The 17,437-nt window shown below is 37.2% G+C and overlaps 2 protein-coding genes across 2 annotated transcripts; both read right to left on the reverse strand.

Annotated features, from left to right (window-relative positions):
* Nucleotides 1-930, reverse strand: LOC143591263 (uncharacterized). The gene has a single exon (XM_077071519.1). The coding sequence runs from the start codon at nt 928-930 to the stop codon at nt 1-3; it is 930 nt and encodes a 309-aa protein (XP_076927634.1).
* A 5,074-nt stretch (nt 931-6,004) lies between these two features.
* LOC143591250 (uncharacterized) lies at nt 6,005-10,337 on the reverse strand. The gene is made up of 3 exons (XM_077071512.1): nt 9,874-10,337; nt 7,106-7,521; nt 6,005-7,007 (listed from the first exon to the last, which is right to left on the reverse strand). Exons 1-3 carry the CDS (start codon nt 10,322-10,324, stop codon nt 6,120-6,122), a joined length of 1,755 nt encoding a protein of 584 aa, XP_076927627.1. The 5' UTR covers nt 10,325-10,337; the 3' UTR covers nt 6,005-6,119.
* Between the last annotated feature and the right edge of the window lie 7,100 nt (nt 10,338-17,437).

A 17,437-nucleotide genomic window follows, 5' to 3' on the forward strand; every position in this document is an offset into this window, starting at 1 on the left:
TTAGGGTGTACCTGGTTTTGGTTCAAATGTCACATGAATGGCAATTTGATTGTACCCCGAATAACCATCTAGAAAATAGTAAAACTTCTGACCTGATAATTTCTCGATGATTTGGTCAATGAATGGTAAAGGGAAATGATCCTTGGAGGTCGTTGCGTTCAACTTCCGATAATCAACACAAATCCGCCACCTGGTTACCGGTCGGGTAGCAATTTCCTCACCTTTCTCATCACGGGTTATTTGAATACCTGCCTTCTTCGGGACCGTTTGTGTCGGACTCACCCAAGTACTATCCGAGATCGGGAAAATGATTCCCACATCCAACCACTTCAACAACTCTTTCTTCATAACCTCCCGCATATTCGGATTCAACCGTTTTTGTGCATCGTGGGCGGGTTTTACCTCGGGATCTGTGATAATCTTGTGCATCACGACAGACGGACTAATACCCCATAAGTCTGCTATCATCCATCCAATAGCCGCTCCATACTGCTTCAAAACTTCCATCAATGCCCGTTCTTGTTCGTCTTTTAGATTCAATGCAATGATGGCCGGTAACGTCTCTCCCTCTCCCAAAAACACATACTTGAGATGTTTTGGGAGTTCCTTCAACTCCACTACCGGTGGACTCTCAAGTGAGGGTTTTAATTTAGAGTCAATAGTGTCCGGTAGTCTTTCCACCTGCTGAGACCAAGGTGGCTTCCCAATACTCGCAGCGAATACTTCAACTGCCCTTTCCTCCTCTTTCAACTGCAACACATGCTCAACAGATTTCCTGCAACAAATAACACACTCCTCTGTGGCATCCTCCTCACTTTCGTGAGGATTCAACCTGTCAATGACTTTAGCTGCGAAGCATTCATCACTCACCAGAGGGTTAGATACATTTGAAAACACATTGAGCCGAAGATTTTTATTACCAAAGGCCATGTCGACTACCCCGGTTCTACAGTTTATAAAGCATTCGCAGTTGCCAAAAAGGGCCGACCAAGAATCACGTTCGGTTGCCGTTTAAGGTCAACTGTTACGTAGTCTAGAACCAGAAAGTCAACCGGATAATAAAAATCTTCAATCATGACAATCACATCAGTCACGATTCCGCTAGGAAGCTTGAGTGTTAGATCGGCCAACACCACGGTGGTGTCGGCTTTTCTAAGTGGACCAAAATCATATTGGTCGTACAAGCTTCCCGGAGAATACTCACCCCGGCTCCAAGATCTAATAAGGCCCTTGTCATATTGAAATCGCCCACTTGAATGGGTATTATTGGCGTTCCCGGATCTTGAAGTTTGGGTGGGAGGATTCCCATCAAAACCGAACTCACGTTAGCAGTTAAGTCAACTTGTTTAGGTATTTTATGAGTTCGTTTTTGAGTGCACAAGTCCTTCAAATACTTAGCATACGCGGGGACTTGTTTTATAGCATCAATGAGGGGTAAATTAATTTTTACTTGTTTGAAATTTCCCAAATTTCCTTCTGTTGTGGGCCCCTCTTTCTAAGCGATGATGATGTTTGGGGTTCACCAACGCTTGAGGAAACGGAATGGTTTTACTCGTTGAACCCGCCTCCTTAGTAGTTGGTGCTCCCTTTTTATTTACCGATTCATTAAAATTTTTATTAATTGATTTTCTCGGTTGATTTCTAGGTTCGATTTCCACATCATCATCACTTTTACCATCCTCCCCAAGTCTTCCACCACACCCTCAATGAAGGTTGGGGGATTTACCCTGTTATCATAAGTCTTACTATTCCTAAGGGTACTTACCTGGTTGATGTGAGTGCTCTTCCCACTCGATGAACTGTTACTCTGATGGCTCGGGTTCTTCAAGGTATCACTTGGTAATTTGGATGGATTTCTCTTCAAACTAGCCACTTCTTCAGCAAGCTGGCTCACCTGTTTATCCCTTGAAGCATTAGCTTTATCTTGGAGCTCTAATCTTTGATTCATGCTTTCATTCTGAGCCTCCTGATCCGTCTTCATCTGCTTCAAAAAATCCATCACATCCTTAATTGACTCCTCTTTATTACCCGAAGAACTCCCTTGCCCTTGTTGATCACCCTTTTGATATCCCTTGTTGTATCCCCCAAACTCTCTCTGATTGTACCCACTCTTTGCATTACTCGAGCCATTCCCATATTGTCTCTGCTTTGATTGGTAACCAGTTTTCTGGGTATTGCCTTGAAAATTTGGGTTCTGCTGAGTGTTTGGGTTTCCATAGCTGAAGTTGGGATGGTTTCTAAGGCCCAGGTCGTACGTGTTCGAGTTCATATTACCACTATTATTGTACCTCTTCTCCCCTTGTACAAAATTCACCTCTTCTTCCTCTTCATCTTCCACTTCCTCCACAATTCCACAACTCGCCACATCATGCCCCAACTCACCGCATTGTTCACAAATTGGATATGCTTTTCCCGATTTCCCTTTTTCTCTCGTACCAGTAACCATTAATTGATCCAGCTTCTTTTCTAACCGTGCCATCCGATCATCTGAACTTCCACTGTCTACTGCTTTCACCACCGCCCTCTTTATCATTCTGTTCGACTGGCCTATCTCTTAGAATTCAAAGCATGTCTCTCCAGATGCCCCTAATCCATATGTTCATCATTAGTCAGAAAAGATCCATTAGTGGTAGATTGGAGGTCTCGCAAATCGTCAGTCGATAAACCATCATGGAATGCCTTTATCAATTCCCATAAAGCTATACCATGGTGAGGACAAGTCCTCAACAACAACTTGAACCGCTGAAAGGCTTCATAAAAAGTCTCTCTTATACGCTGCTGATAATTTCTGATAGATGTTCTAGCTTCTGAGGTTCGCTGTGGCGTATAATACTCATCTAAGAACTGTTGTGCCAAATCTTGCCACGTATAAATACTGGCTGACGGCAATGAGAGGAACCATTGCTTTGCTACATCTTTCAAACTGAATTGGAAGATTACCATCTTCACCTCATCTGCAGTAAACCCTTGACTGGAGATTGTCGCACAGATCGAGTTAAAATCGCTTAAATGTAGATACGGCTCCTCTGTGGCTTTTCCATGAAACGTGGGTAATCCGGTTAAGCTACTCTGTCTGACTGAAAAAGTTCTTCCATTTCTCACCGGAATAATGATTGGCAAGGGATTTGTAGCCACCTGTGAAATAAAATGGCTTTGAACCCCCCGAACTGGTGGTGGAGCAAATGCTCTCGGAACCTCATCATCAAACTCATACTCAGGAACCTGTGGTTCTTGCACAATTGGTCTTCTTCGTGGCCTGTGGTTTCTTGGTTGCCGTCCTGGTTCAGGTGTTTGGTTACGTGGTGGTTGTTGTGGTTGTTCTCTCTGATAATACCGACCACTAGGTGTATCTTCCCATTCCTCATTATCCTTAAATTCCTCAAAATCATCAAATCCCCTTCTTCGATTGTTCTCTCTCTCAAAATCAACCGTACCCTGAAAATATGGTGGTTCAGACCTGACTGACCGATCATCCCTCATGTGATACTGTCTTTGAGCTCTACGGTTTCAGTTGAGGTGCTGGTTTAGTGGTGGTAAGTCATTGAGTGGGGGATTTTGTGAAATGTGTTGTGCTTCATGATTAGGAGGTGGGTCTTGGTTTTCCGGTTGTAACTCGGGTGGGGTTGGGTAGTCCCCCTGATGGTTCATATCCTTCTTTAGGTTTTGAAGTTTCACCCCGTTTTTTAGCTGCTCGGTTTCTTTTTGCTGTTTTCTCTATTTATGGATCAAACTATAGCGGCTCTTGCTCTCGAGAATATCATGTATACATCAACCTGAAATATTACTGCGCACACAAAAACACACAACCCCGCGTAAAATCAACGAAGAAAAAGAAACAAAAACTGAAATTAAAATTAAACTTAACTAGATTAACTAACTAAACTAGCACTTTGCGCGTTGATTCCCCGGCAACGGCGCCTTTTTGATCGATGTCGAAAGGTCAATCAAAAACACTTATAAAACTTACCTTTACTAGCAAGGGCAAGTAAAGTGTCGAATCCATAGGGAATCAGTGGAAACTGCTAATCAATTCTAATACTTAGTTATAAATTATATTAAGCGGACAAACGATGTCAACCGGGTTAAAAGATTTGTATTTGTAAACAATGATTAAAAAGCAACCAAACTCCAGGGTTCAGGTTTTTGAAGCAAATTGGATAAATGATTAAACCTATGTAATTATACTCTTTGTTTGAAGCAATAAACCAAAAGACTAAATGTTTGACTATGATGATCGTTAGAACTTAATCCAATTGATTGACGTAGCTAAACAATATAATCTACTTGATTGTAATCTTTGGCAATGACGAAATATGAGTTTTATGGTTAAAGAGGACTAGGTCAATGACACTAAGAACTCAATCTTAATCGTTGATGACCAAAATCAATAACTGATAAACCGCAAATCTCAATGATTACCCAAAAGTATGTTTAAGCACACAAACAAAATCCAAAAGTAAGGTTTAGAATACCAACAATCCAATGAACAACTCAACCCTAAACCCGGAGATGGTCACGAGTGATTTAGCCTAGCATGATGGTCTTGAATAGCTTCTTTGATTATTGAAAAGATGATGCCATGGATGATTCGGGTGATTGAAAGGTGTTAAGATGGTGGAAAGATGCTCCAAACACGTCCAAGGGTGTTGTGATATCGAAGATGGGCGACCTAGGGTTGAACCGGCCTTAAATAGTTCCAAAAAACCTAAAAAATCGATTTTCTCCCGTCCTGGTGACCGTAGGCTACGGTCTCCCCACCGTAGGCTACGGTGGGGACCGTAGCTTACGGTGATGCTTACTGCCTTACGGTGGCAGCCCCCACCGTAGGCTACGGTGGCCTGTCACTCACCATTTTACTTCTCGCGTAACTTCTTTGTCCGAACTCCGATTTATGCCTCGTTTTCGGCTACGTCTTCGTCTTCGCTTGCTCTATCATTCCATGCAATAAAATCTTCCTTTCCTTTCCATCTCATATGCTCCCATTTAGCACCTTTAAGCTCCGCACACCTGTAATTGCAAACACACACAAAGTAAACGTGTTTCCGGCATATAAACTCACAAAACAAGTGATATAACTCATTTAATACTTGATATTTCACCCACGCATCAGTTGATTAACGGGGTTTTCTATGTTTTCTTCATCTATTTTTCGTGTGTATATAGACATTTAATATCACTTCAATTGGTAAATCAAGGATCTAATCAAGTACGACCTCACTTGAACAGGATCTCTTCAATAGGCTCGTACCTCTATATTCTTGATTCCTAATGATCTAATCAAGTGTGTGATCAAGCTTGCACTAGATCTTGAGATTTAAAGACCTACAATCACCTACCCCATATTGTCCCTCTTCTTGTCATTCTCATATGATGGTCACATGTTCTTGTGATTACACTCGCCAACCATAACTCTTCCCAAACTATTTCTTATCGATGTCTCCTCTACTCCTACTTCTGAATCTACCACGTACCTTTCTTCAATCACATAAATCTATGATATGGTGGAATGTCATGGATATAAAGATTGTTGTCATACACTCTAGCCGCCTTTGGGTATTGATGCAAGCTCATTCTTAGTAAAACAAATATCGGGTGTAAGTGGGATTACAAGATCAAATGCCCCCCCCCCCCCCCCCCCTTGATTTCGTTAGCTTATATACATATCAGCTTGTTGCAGAGAGTTTTTATCAAACATATGGCATTAATTATTTAATTATGGTAAGACTAGCTTACAATTGTCAAACCAACAACTATGAGGTTGTTTTTATCTATCATTTTCTCTCATAGTTGCGCTATTAGACTAAGTAGATGTCAACAACGCATTTCTTGGTGATGATTTATTAGAGACTGTGCACAAGGAAAAAAACCTGGTGTTGTTCACTCCACTCGTGGATGATGATTATTGATTATTGTGGTGAAGCTTAGCCATGTTGAGGGAGAAAGTACAATGGAAGATAATCATACGTACACCTAACTAGACCACAATAACCGTCACTTAAAATTATACATATATGTAACAAGAAGGTTACAAAAATAGCATACCCACTTATAAAATCTACCACCCCATACAAAAAACCAAGTATTAACATATACAAATTACAAACATAATGAAACCTTAACTAGTAAACATGGTAACCATGATCAGAACTATCAATGTCTGAGTTACTAGAAAAAGATTGATGACTATTCTTAATAACACGCATTTCTCCAACCTGACTATTAATACTACTATTAGGCGTAAGATCCTTCATCTTTTTCCCCTTTCTTCTTCGCCATTCTCGCTTTCTTGACCATTGTTCCACCAACAACACACCCAACCCTAAAAGCACGATTACCGTGCATCCCACCCCAACAACCATCAATCCAATCTCCAACCATCTCGAGCCTGGCCTATGTGGCAAAATGGTCCATGTGGCAGCAATATAGGCCGCGGCCATGAACATAGTAGACACCCACATAACTTTATGTGTGGCTACTAACAAATTCATCATTGATTTCCGCCTAAACGGAATCACACTAACTAACACATTAACAATTCCTAGAGATAAAAACAATGCTATAATGTTGCACACCATAAACACCTTAAACGGGAGCTTTGTTCCCATTTTAGCCTTTCCGGTTTCTTGACTGAAACCGCCAGGAGGGTTTATTCCAGCTGTAAACGTAACGGTTGCTATCAGAACCGCAACAATCGTTATCGTGTTTCTAGCATTTCGTAAACCCTCATTTTGAAGCTCGATTTGTTTTGATCTACGGTGACTTTTCTTTCTGGAATGATGATATTGAATTGGGGTTGGAGAGTGTGCGATTAAATTGCGACGAACAACTTCTGGGATGTCTCTAGGGGGTAACTGATCACATCTTTTGGCACCAGCATCTATTAAGGCTGGCACAATTTGAAGCGTAGTCGAGTTGCTTCCATCAGATTGGACTACATCTAGAGCAGTTTGCCCTTTTTGATTGATAATGTTTACATCCACTCCGCGTTGAAGTAAATATAGCACCGCCTGCAGTTACCAATTATAAACATACATGAAAACAACAATAACAAAAATTAAATGACTAGTAAAACTATTATGAAGATCGAGATAAATGAACTACTTACTGCTGTGAGTTTTCCTGCCACCGCTATATGTAAAACAGTGTTCCCATCGTTGTCTTGTCGGTTAACAAGTTCTAGGATGTTGAGTGACTCCATTAGATATGTTAGACCAGCAAACTGGTTATACTTAACTGTGAGATGAAGAACAGTTTCGCCGTGGTTTGTAGCCATGTCAGCGGATTCAAGGCTTATCGAGATTATTTCACCGATAGTTCCAACTCGGCCTCTCATAGCGGCCCAGTGTAGGGGTGTCCAACCTTTGTGATCTCGAAGGCACAAGAGATCAGGCTCGAACCAAAGAAGCTCCCTTATTGTGTCTACATGTCCTCTACTACAAGCTAGATGTAATGGGGTGTAGCCTTCTGAGGTATACTTTCTCGCAAACTCCGGACGCACCTTCAGTATCTCCTTCACTATTTCTATATACAAGAAAATCATATATAGAAATTAAGGTTTTTAGTACTATGTGAAATAAATCATATATCATCACATGGTTCTACAATTTGTTATACATATTTTTTATTGTGTTTATTTACATTATATATATGAATTGTGTTTATTTACATTAATTATATATATAAAATAAATAGTTTATTATAACTAAAATAAAATAAATTAATTATGAATCATTGTTAGTGTAAAAAATGGGACCTAATTGAAACAATGTAAGTATTTATAAAAACAAGTACATGAACGGATGAAGGGCGACCTAGGGGATGGAGATCCAACTTTTCTCTCTCACACATACACACATACGTATATACGTATATATGTATATATAACGAGGCATCAAAGAAGTAACAAACTATAGCGGGATGTTATGGAGAGGGGCTTCAAAGTCTCATTTCCTACGGGATGATGACGTGGAGGTGCTATGTTTCCCCTCCATAGAGGATGGTCTAAGAAAGAATTCAAATTGAATATGATGCTTCTAAGACCTTGAATAGACACGCTCCAGCGTGTCGGGCACGCTCCGCTCCCCGTGCACCGGACACCCTCGGTCCCAATGCGTCGGACATACTCCGCCTCAAAACGGACACGCTCCGCTACACCCAAACTTGCAATCATGATTTAAAACCTCTTAAATCCCAAAGACAAATATAAGTTTGTTGCTCCCGCATAAACCCGAAGCAAAGTAAACATACATGCAAAGGGTATATGCGGGAAGCACTAGGTAGGGTCATAAATCCCCGATACGGCCTTTACTTATTGCATTGCGTGTAATATTTGTTAAATTAGTATTGTTTACTAACCATGGCCTATTAATGGGTCTGGGGTTGTGGAGGTAACCTCTAACCGGGTTTGGCCCACTAAGGTTACTATGTTAGGGTTTCATTTCATGATGGTGATCATGGAGTCCCTTATATAAGGGATCTTCATTTCTCATTTTGAGGGACTCTTGGCTTCCATCACATTTTTGTGTCTGCAAAAAAAGGAGACTCTTAGAAGTTACCTCCGCTCCCTGTTTTTCCACGACAGGTATCGAGTAACCGGAAAAGAAGATCGAGGTGTGGGTTCATTCGTGTTCAAAACCGGAGAACATCCATCCGGGTGAGGTTGAATTGATGTTTCTTCAAAGACTTCAAACATGTAATGAACTTATGGCAACCGGCCCGAACAACTACAACTCATAGATGATGACAAAGTAAAGGCCCAAGTCAAGTAATTAAACGCATATGGTTGGCTAATTAATTTTCATGTGATGTGAAATATTTTAAAAAACAAGTGTACGGACTTCAATGGTTTTGTAATTAAGGAATAAGTCGTCGAGCATTTATCTTGTACCAATAATTTGTATACAGCGTCTTAATTGTGCAATAATTCATCCGCGTATATGTGTGTGTGTGGGACTTGCCTACTTGGTGTGTATGTTGACTATTGAGTCACTGATTATTTTAAACATTAATTAATTCATAGCAATGTTGATGGTAATTAATTATATTCCATAAGATCTGTTTTAATAACTAAATGTGAAAAGGCAAACCTACAAGATCAAGAAACAATGTAGATGCCGTTAGGGAAAAAAACAAATCCCAAAATTGACACGATATTTTTTATTGGATGCATTATCATTCACAAACGGCTTGAATCCATTGTATATGTTAAATAGGGCAAATTTCGTCAACAGAATTTAAATAATTTTTTGTCACCTAAGTTTTATATTTTTCTTATGGCCACTTGTATATTTAAATATTACAGCAATATATGATTAAATATAGATTTTTATATGGGATAATGAAAAAAATTGTACATTCGACTGATCAATTTTGATAAATGTTCATTTGATCACCAACCAAATACTCCCAAAATGTATATATTAAAACTCATTAATCTGATCACCTTTTTTATCAATAAAAAAACGTATTTTTTAACAAACAAAATTCTGTAACGTCATAAAACCATCAAATCGCTAGCTTCTTTTACAAAAATCGTCGAAGCTAACGGGATTATTTAGGCATCTGACAAGATTATTTTTAGCTTCCGGGGAGCTTATTTTGGCGTCCAACATTTATATTGGCTTCTAACGAGATTTATCTTGGCTTCCAATGAGATTTGTTTGGGCTTCTGACGAGATTATGTTGGTTCCTGACAAGATTTATTTGACAAGACTTTTTGGTTTCTAAGGAGATTTTTTGGACATGCGCCAGTAGCTGGTTGGTTAAAAAACCATCTAACAATGGTTAAAAAGTGGCCGGTGAATTTTATAATGGATATTAAGGGAATTGATTGGCCAATTGATTTGGAAATTTGCATATCGTAGATATATATACCTTTGTGTCCAGCAGCTGCAGCAACATGTATAGAACACATAAAAGCATCAAGTTCATGCACAAGCAGCCATTGAAACTCTATCAAATGCTTCACCACTTCCACCTTACCTCTCTCACACGCCACAAACAACACACTCTCACCTCTAAAATTCACTTTCCCAATAACACCTTCATCCGCCGCCATTAGCATCTTCATCACCTCAACCTCCCCTTCTCTACACGCCTCATGCAACGCGGTCTCCATGTCACCGTTCTCCACCGCCACCATCTCCGGCCACCTTTTTAGTATCTCAGACACTAGTTCAACGTGACCGAACCTTGCCGCCAAGTGTAAGACGGTGTTTGATGATTCGGCCACCGTTTGTGTGATTAGGGTTTCGTTTTCTTGAATTAGTTTAAGGAAGGTGATGGTGTCACCCTTTAGGACTGTCTCATAGAGGAGACGATTCATGATGGTTTTGGAGTAAGAGTTTTAATTAATAATTTGATTAATGTGATATGGAATTGGATATGGCTTTTTGAAGACATAGATGATGGAATTAAATAGGGTTTTTTTTTTCCTACAAATGTAGTTACTAGGAATGTTCCCTATTGAAATTTCAGAGAAAGTACTTGTGTGGTTTGTGAGGTTTTAAGTCTTGCATGAAGTCGTCTAGATGTTTTAATAATTATATTGTTTTGTCCTATTAAAGATATTAAGAATTATAAAAAAAACTAATGAACTTGGATTTCAAATTAATCTACACATGTAATAAACTGACATACATGTAAATCAAAACTTTAAACAGCCAAAACAGCTGTTGGTTATTTTAGTGTTATTGGATTAACTAGTCGATCGAGTAAATAACGTTGGAGATTAAGCAAGTTAGGTGACGCGGGAGTGCGGGCTCGTTTAACAATAATGTTATTTAGGCTTTGTTACTTGGTTCAAGTAATTATCTACTTGGGCTTCATTATAATGATAAGTGGGCCTCTAATTGAATATTTGGGCTTATGTGGGATAAGGAAAAATAGGAATCGGTATTTATATGTCGATGGTTTCATTCTCTGGGATCCACTCATTTGATCGATCGAATAGAAAGACCAGAGAAGACGGTTACCTCCTCTCTGGTTCTTTATCAATTCATAGAAACAATCAAATCCAATTCCATGTGCAAAAACTCTCTGTCTTATCCGATAAATCATTACGTATAACCCGCAAATAGGTTTATCTGAAAGTGATTCACAATTCAGAGATTAATCCATACAATTGTTCAAGAAACAAAGATTGAAATCAATATTACATGTTTGCATCATTGATCGAATTCATCATCCAGGTACACAATTATACAACAAAGATAAACCTATTAGGGTTTAATTTGGTTATTAGTAATCAATTTAAATATTCTGTTAATGTGTCGAATTGTCAATTGTTCGTCCGAATTTTGATGCAAACCCTAATTCGAATATGCGATTCAAATTAGTATGGTCTAGTGATTTAATTGGAATTGGTTTCTCAAAACATCTAAAAGGCGTGAAATCTGTATTCAGGTTTACGTATTTGCAGTTTATTTTTATAACAATTCTTTTGATTTTACTATTCTGAGAATTTGTTGATTGACTAAATACGTAAAAATGGATGACAAAATCAAAGTGGAGTTATATTTATTAATTTAATTATTAACTTTTGATAGAAATTACCACCATATTGATTTTATTTGAATTTAAATTTCCACTTTATTTTATTTTGTTTTCCAGAAAATCAAGGAAGTTATTGTAGTATATCTGCGTATATATGTTACAGGATAAATGATAATTGGTGTTGTGTCCATTTTGCCACTGTACATCATATTTTGTTAATATGAAAGTTGCTTTTATAAAATGAGATGATTATTGAATTGCATATATGTATAATATATGTGATAATGATTTAAAAAAAATAATAAATAAATAAATTAGTTGATAAAACCACCCAAAGAGGCTATCAAAATGCATTATTATTTGCATGTAGTGCGAATTAATTTTTAAAATTGGAGGATTGCAAAATCAACCATTAGTAAACCGTATTTATTGAGTTATTAATATTTTCTTGCGTATATATATCTATTATATATACAAGTTTGTGTTTAAACATGGCTTCTGTATCAAAGCATAATATTGTTGAATTAAATAAGAGTATTAAACTCAATGGAGATAACTTTGAGATTCGGAGCATGAAATCCTAAGTTGTGATGTTTGACATGCGACAAGCCAGGAATCTCAAGAAAGATTGTTAAATAAGATGACGATGGAATAAACTTAAAATTTAATAGGGTGGGTCTAAGTGGGTAAAAAGACCTGCATACTCCCAAAGATACGTTACTAATTATCCTTTAAATTTTACAAAACCTATGAGTTTTGAAGTTGATTCAATTAATCACTCGGGTCGTGTTAATTATTTGCAAAACACAAAATCTGGATTGTATATAAAGAAACAAAGAGTTTGTTTTGTAATTTGAATTAAAAAATATTATTAAAATATTTGTTAAAATAGTACACACATGGGATTGATGGGACATGACCTAAGTGACGATAGGCCCATTAGAGGTATACAAGTCGAGAAACCTTTTGGGGTGTGAAATAAAAGAAACTCAATCTTTGGGTTTGTTATTGGACTCGAAAAGTCCAATGGTTTTAAAAATAATTCGGTGAAGAATTATATGTGGTTTATTTCTTATTCCTATTATGTACAGGACATGTGTGCATGGTGGATAGACTCGAGTGATACGAGTCATGTATGCAAGGATCCGAAATGGTTTGAAGAATTTGAACCGATTGAAGACTTGTATTTACTTGTGGAAAATATTAGTTTTGGATTATGTGTTGTATGTTCAAAGGATTGAAAGAATTTTTTGTCTATGTTTGTTTTAAATAATTATGAATTTAAACAAGTCATTGAGTCAGATAAATTTATTTATCTCGACATGGAACCTTTGTTGTATTCAAATATTTGTCTAATGGAATATTTAAAAGATTAATATTAATGTTCCGTTTGGTAATGAATCAGTTTGTATAGAATGAAAAGAAAAATAGAATCTTAAAGGAAATGGTCAATTCCTTGATATATATTACTTGGATTTGAGTGATTAACTAGACGAAGAGATTATTATATTCTAATTTTGATATAAAGGATCTGGGGGAGGTTAATGCTATCCTAGGTATAACAATGAAAAGGAGTAACAATGGTAGCTATGGCTTGATCTCATTACATTGAGAAAGTATTGAAGAAATTCAATCGGTTTGATTATTCTTCGGTTAGCAATCTTATAGATCCTAATATCAAGTTTATGTCTAATCACGGTGATTCTATTTCAGTATTCCAAGTTAATTGGATATTTGGTGTATGCTATGATTAGCACAAGGACTTACACAATTTATGTTTTGGGTAATACAATGGCAAGCAGTAAATAAATTGCTTAACTATGGATGTGTATTATCTTTTGGAGAAGGTTTCATGTCTTAGGTAATTAAGGAATGAATTTGCATCCCTTAACAATGGAATACGAGTTTCTAGCATTTGCAACAACTGATAAAAGTGGTTGAATGGCTAAGAAACTGTTATTACATTGTGGTCAAACCGATATCACTAAAATCTATCATGTGGGATAGTGCTGACTATGGGTTATAGTCAGATGTATAATGGAAAGTCTAGACGGTTATATATTATACGTAGCATGATTCATGAGCTCATCATGCAAGATGTGATATCTGTTGAGTTCGTAATATATGAGTATAATTTGACTGATGATCTAACTAAAGAGTTAGGAAGAGATCTCGTGAACATATCAGTCATGGGGATGGATTTAAAGTCCATACGTTAATATCATATGTCAAGACACCCAATTCCCATCTAATACAACGTTAGATGCTGAATTCAATGTGGAAAGCTTGTCATATAGATATTGGAACACAATATCATAAGCATCCCAAAGTTTGTGTTCGGACCGCGAGATAAAGTAGGTTGAAGTATGGCTTCTTAATAGTTCATTGATAAATTGCAGTGCGGGTGCGAGAATAATGAACTACCTATAAGAATATGAAGTTTAGCCACTTCAAGAAGTTGATATATTCTTTGAAGGATTGGAACACAGGCTAGTAAAATATAGTGTCAAGTGGAATTTGGATTTGAAACACATGTGTATTTACCTATAAGTATTAAAAATGGATAACTTGGGTTCAATGCATAGCGACACCCAAGATATTCTAATATTTGTAACGTGTAAATACTAAGATGAAAATTCAATCCATAGGACGTTTTCATTTATGCATAGTGTTTGTGTTTTTGTGAGGATGGTTAAGTTAATCATGGATATCACTAAAATGGGGGAGGATTGTTGGTTATTTAGTGTTATTGGATTAACTTGTTGATCGAGTAAATAACATTGGAGATTAAACGAGTTAGGTGACGCAGGAGTGCGGGCTCGTTTAACAATAATGTTATTTAGGCTTTGTTACTTGGTTCAAGTAATTATCTACTTGGGCTTCATTATAATGATAAGTGGGTCTCTAATTGAATATTTGGGCTTAAGTGGGATAAGGGAAAATAGGAATCGGTATTTATATGTCGATGGTTTCATTCTCTGGGATTCACTCACTTGATCGATCGAATAGATAGACCAGAGAAGACGGTTACCTCCTCTTTGGTTCTTTATCAATTCATAGAAACAATCAAATCCAAATTTCATGTGCAGAAAATCTCTGTCTTATCTGATAAATCATTGCGTGTAACCCGCAAATAGGTTTATCTGAAAGTGATTCACGATTCAGAGATTAATCCACGCAATTGTTCAAGAAACCAAGATTGAAATCAATATTACATGTTTGCATCATTGATTGAATTCATCATCCAGGTATACAATTATACAACAAAGATAAATCTATTAGAGTTTAATTTGGTTATTAGTAATCAATTTAAATATTCTGTTAATGTGTCGAATTGTCAATTGCTCGTCCGAATTTTGATGCAAACCCTAATTCGAATATGCGATTCAAATTAGTATGGTCTAGTGATTTAATTGGAATTGGTTTCTCAAAACATCTAAAAGGCATGAAATCTGTATTCAGGTTTACGTATTTGCAGTTTATTTTTATAACAATTCTTTTGAGGCGGGGACGTCAACCCATCACAATGTAGCAATTTTTTTTTCAAAAATGTGACTCGAAACAAAAGACATCAACCAACAACACATGAAGGAGACGAACAAAATAATAGACGTGAACTGACAACACAAAGAAGAAGCAGATTAAATATCAGTAAATTTTGTAAAATCGTTACTCAAAAACGAACATCACGACCTAAACTCATGAATATGACAAGAAAAACCCACATTCACAAAACTAGTTATAGCCATAAACCATAGAGAACATGACAATTTCATCAACCAACCCTCCACCTAAACAATCAAAGTTACAGAGTAATCATCACCAAAAATGCCACAGAGGAGAAATCTCGACTTCTCATCAAACATAATTCAATACCAATTTCTTAGATATACCAGGAAAACCAAATAAGGCATTTCATCAAACACCTTCCATGCGTGTAAAGAAACCAAACCAGTTTCAAAAACCAAATCGAACCGTAAAGAAACCAAACCAGTTTCAAAAACCAAATCGAACCATGAGTTCTTTCGACAAAGATTTCCTAAACAAATGACAAACAAAAGTCATAGCCAAAGGTTCCTAAACGGAACTCGACAAGAATATCAAGAAATTTTCCACCGCCATAAACGATCACCGTCGTGTGCCGTTGCCTAGGATCCCTGAACGGAATTCAGCAACAATACAGACAAATCCGCCACCGAACCACCACTGGAACCCGGCAACGACATATATATACAGAAGATTTAGAACATATACCACAGAGACGTTTCCTGCAACGGTGACGGCTAGTGAACCACCACACCACCGCCGTAGACCGTTCGCAGCCACCACTCCGTCGCCACCAAGGGTTCCGAGTCGGAACCACGGTTTTGTAGACATATGGTTATACTGGCATTCATGGAGGAAATGAAAGAGAAAGGAGAGAAACAAAGAGGATGAAGATGAATGAGGGATGAGATTGATGCGAGTGTATCTGAATATAAATCAGTTGTGATTAAAGATGCAGATGTCATCACACGTGTCCAGAAGTTAAAACTCAAGAATTGTACTACCAGAAAAGCAAACAGTATAATACAGAAAAAGTTGACAACAGATGAAGCATAGTGTCCAACCCTATATGCCTAACATCTCCCATAAAAGTATATTTATAAATGAGGTCAAGAAATGATAATGGGCTTACATTCTATTGGACTATAACACCACCAAATAATTTGAGTCCTGAAATTCTTTCTACTTGATATTGTTATGTGTTTATTGATATTGTTTCATGCTAAATGTAAAGTATGCCCATAAATTGGGTCTGGTGCATAGTCTTAGGCCTAACACATTGAGACCCATGAGAACCCTAACCCACATGTTTCCATTGAAATAAATAATTTACGTCCATACAAGTTCATTTTTCGATCTCAAGTTCTTGATGATATATAATACTAATAATAACAATAACAATAATCACGCTATTGTTGAAGCCAAATTACTCTCTTGTGCTATGTTATATTGTTTGAATGTCTGCTTCGGTTTCATTTTATTACAAAAAATACCTAAACAACTAGCGAGTATAAAACTAGTTTGTATGACAGAATTTGATAACATGCCTAGTTGATTAGTCGCTTGGCAGCCCAACTTTGGATGTCATTTCATTTATTTCAATACACTTCTCCTCATCATTCTTTGTAACGTATGACTTGTTTTCAATAACTATTTTAATTAGAATATTTTTGTATGTTAATTGATTAGTTATTTTGAGTTTATTCAAACTAGGTTAATGTGAGTCTATATTATAAATTTGCTAACTTAGATATCAGTGATGAATATAATCAATATATGTAAAAACCTAAATAACATAGAGTTAAAAGTAAGGTATCATTAATATTTAACAATTCATGATAGACCAACCACGGTCATAAGAAGTTAAGAACGGGTGCAGAGTGCTATCAATCAGTGGCGGATCCAGGAATTTTTTTTAGGTGGTTCCCTCTTAATTTATAAGGTGGTTCCTACGCGTCTTCTATATATCCGTACACTATTATTTCGAAACTCGGGTGGTTCCGGGGAACCACCCGTTTGTATGCTGGATCCGCCATTGCTATCAATATCCTAAACCCGTTGCTTATGTATAACAAACCAATCTTTTTATCTTGATGTTTCCATTTAAGATACGGGAAAGGCTAAATTTCTGAGTGCTTGAGAGAGCCCTTAGGCCAAAGCTAAAGATTGGAAGCCGAGATATTAGAAACTGAAGCGATTTGGTTCAAATACAATAACTTTCAAGATATTTGGACGCTTGCCTCACAAGATTTTTGAACTTATAGAAAAACAAATTATACATGTCACATTTTTTCTTGTTTACGGCTGAAATACGCAGCTTGTAGTCTTGAACGCTTGGCATGGACTACGTACGCAGCTTGTATTCTTGTACGCTTGGCATGGAATCCCACGTGCCAAC

The sequence above is a fragment of the Bidens hawaiensis genome, unplaced genomic scaffold, assembly GCF_021521415.1.
Source record: "Bidens hawaiensis isolate Kalapana, Puna unplaced genomic scaffold, B.hawaiensis_p1.1 tig00039497_1, whole genome shotgun sequence".
Taxonomy (NCBI): domain Eukaryota; kingdom Viridiplantae; phylum Streptophyta; class Magnoliopsida; order Asterales; family Asteraceae; genus Bidens; species Bidens hawaiensis.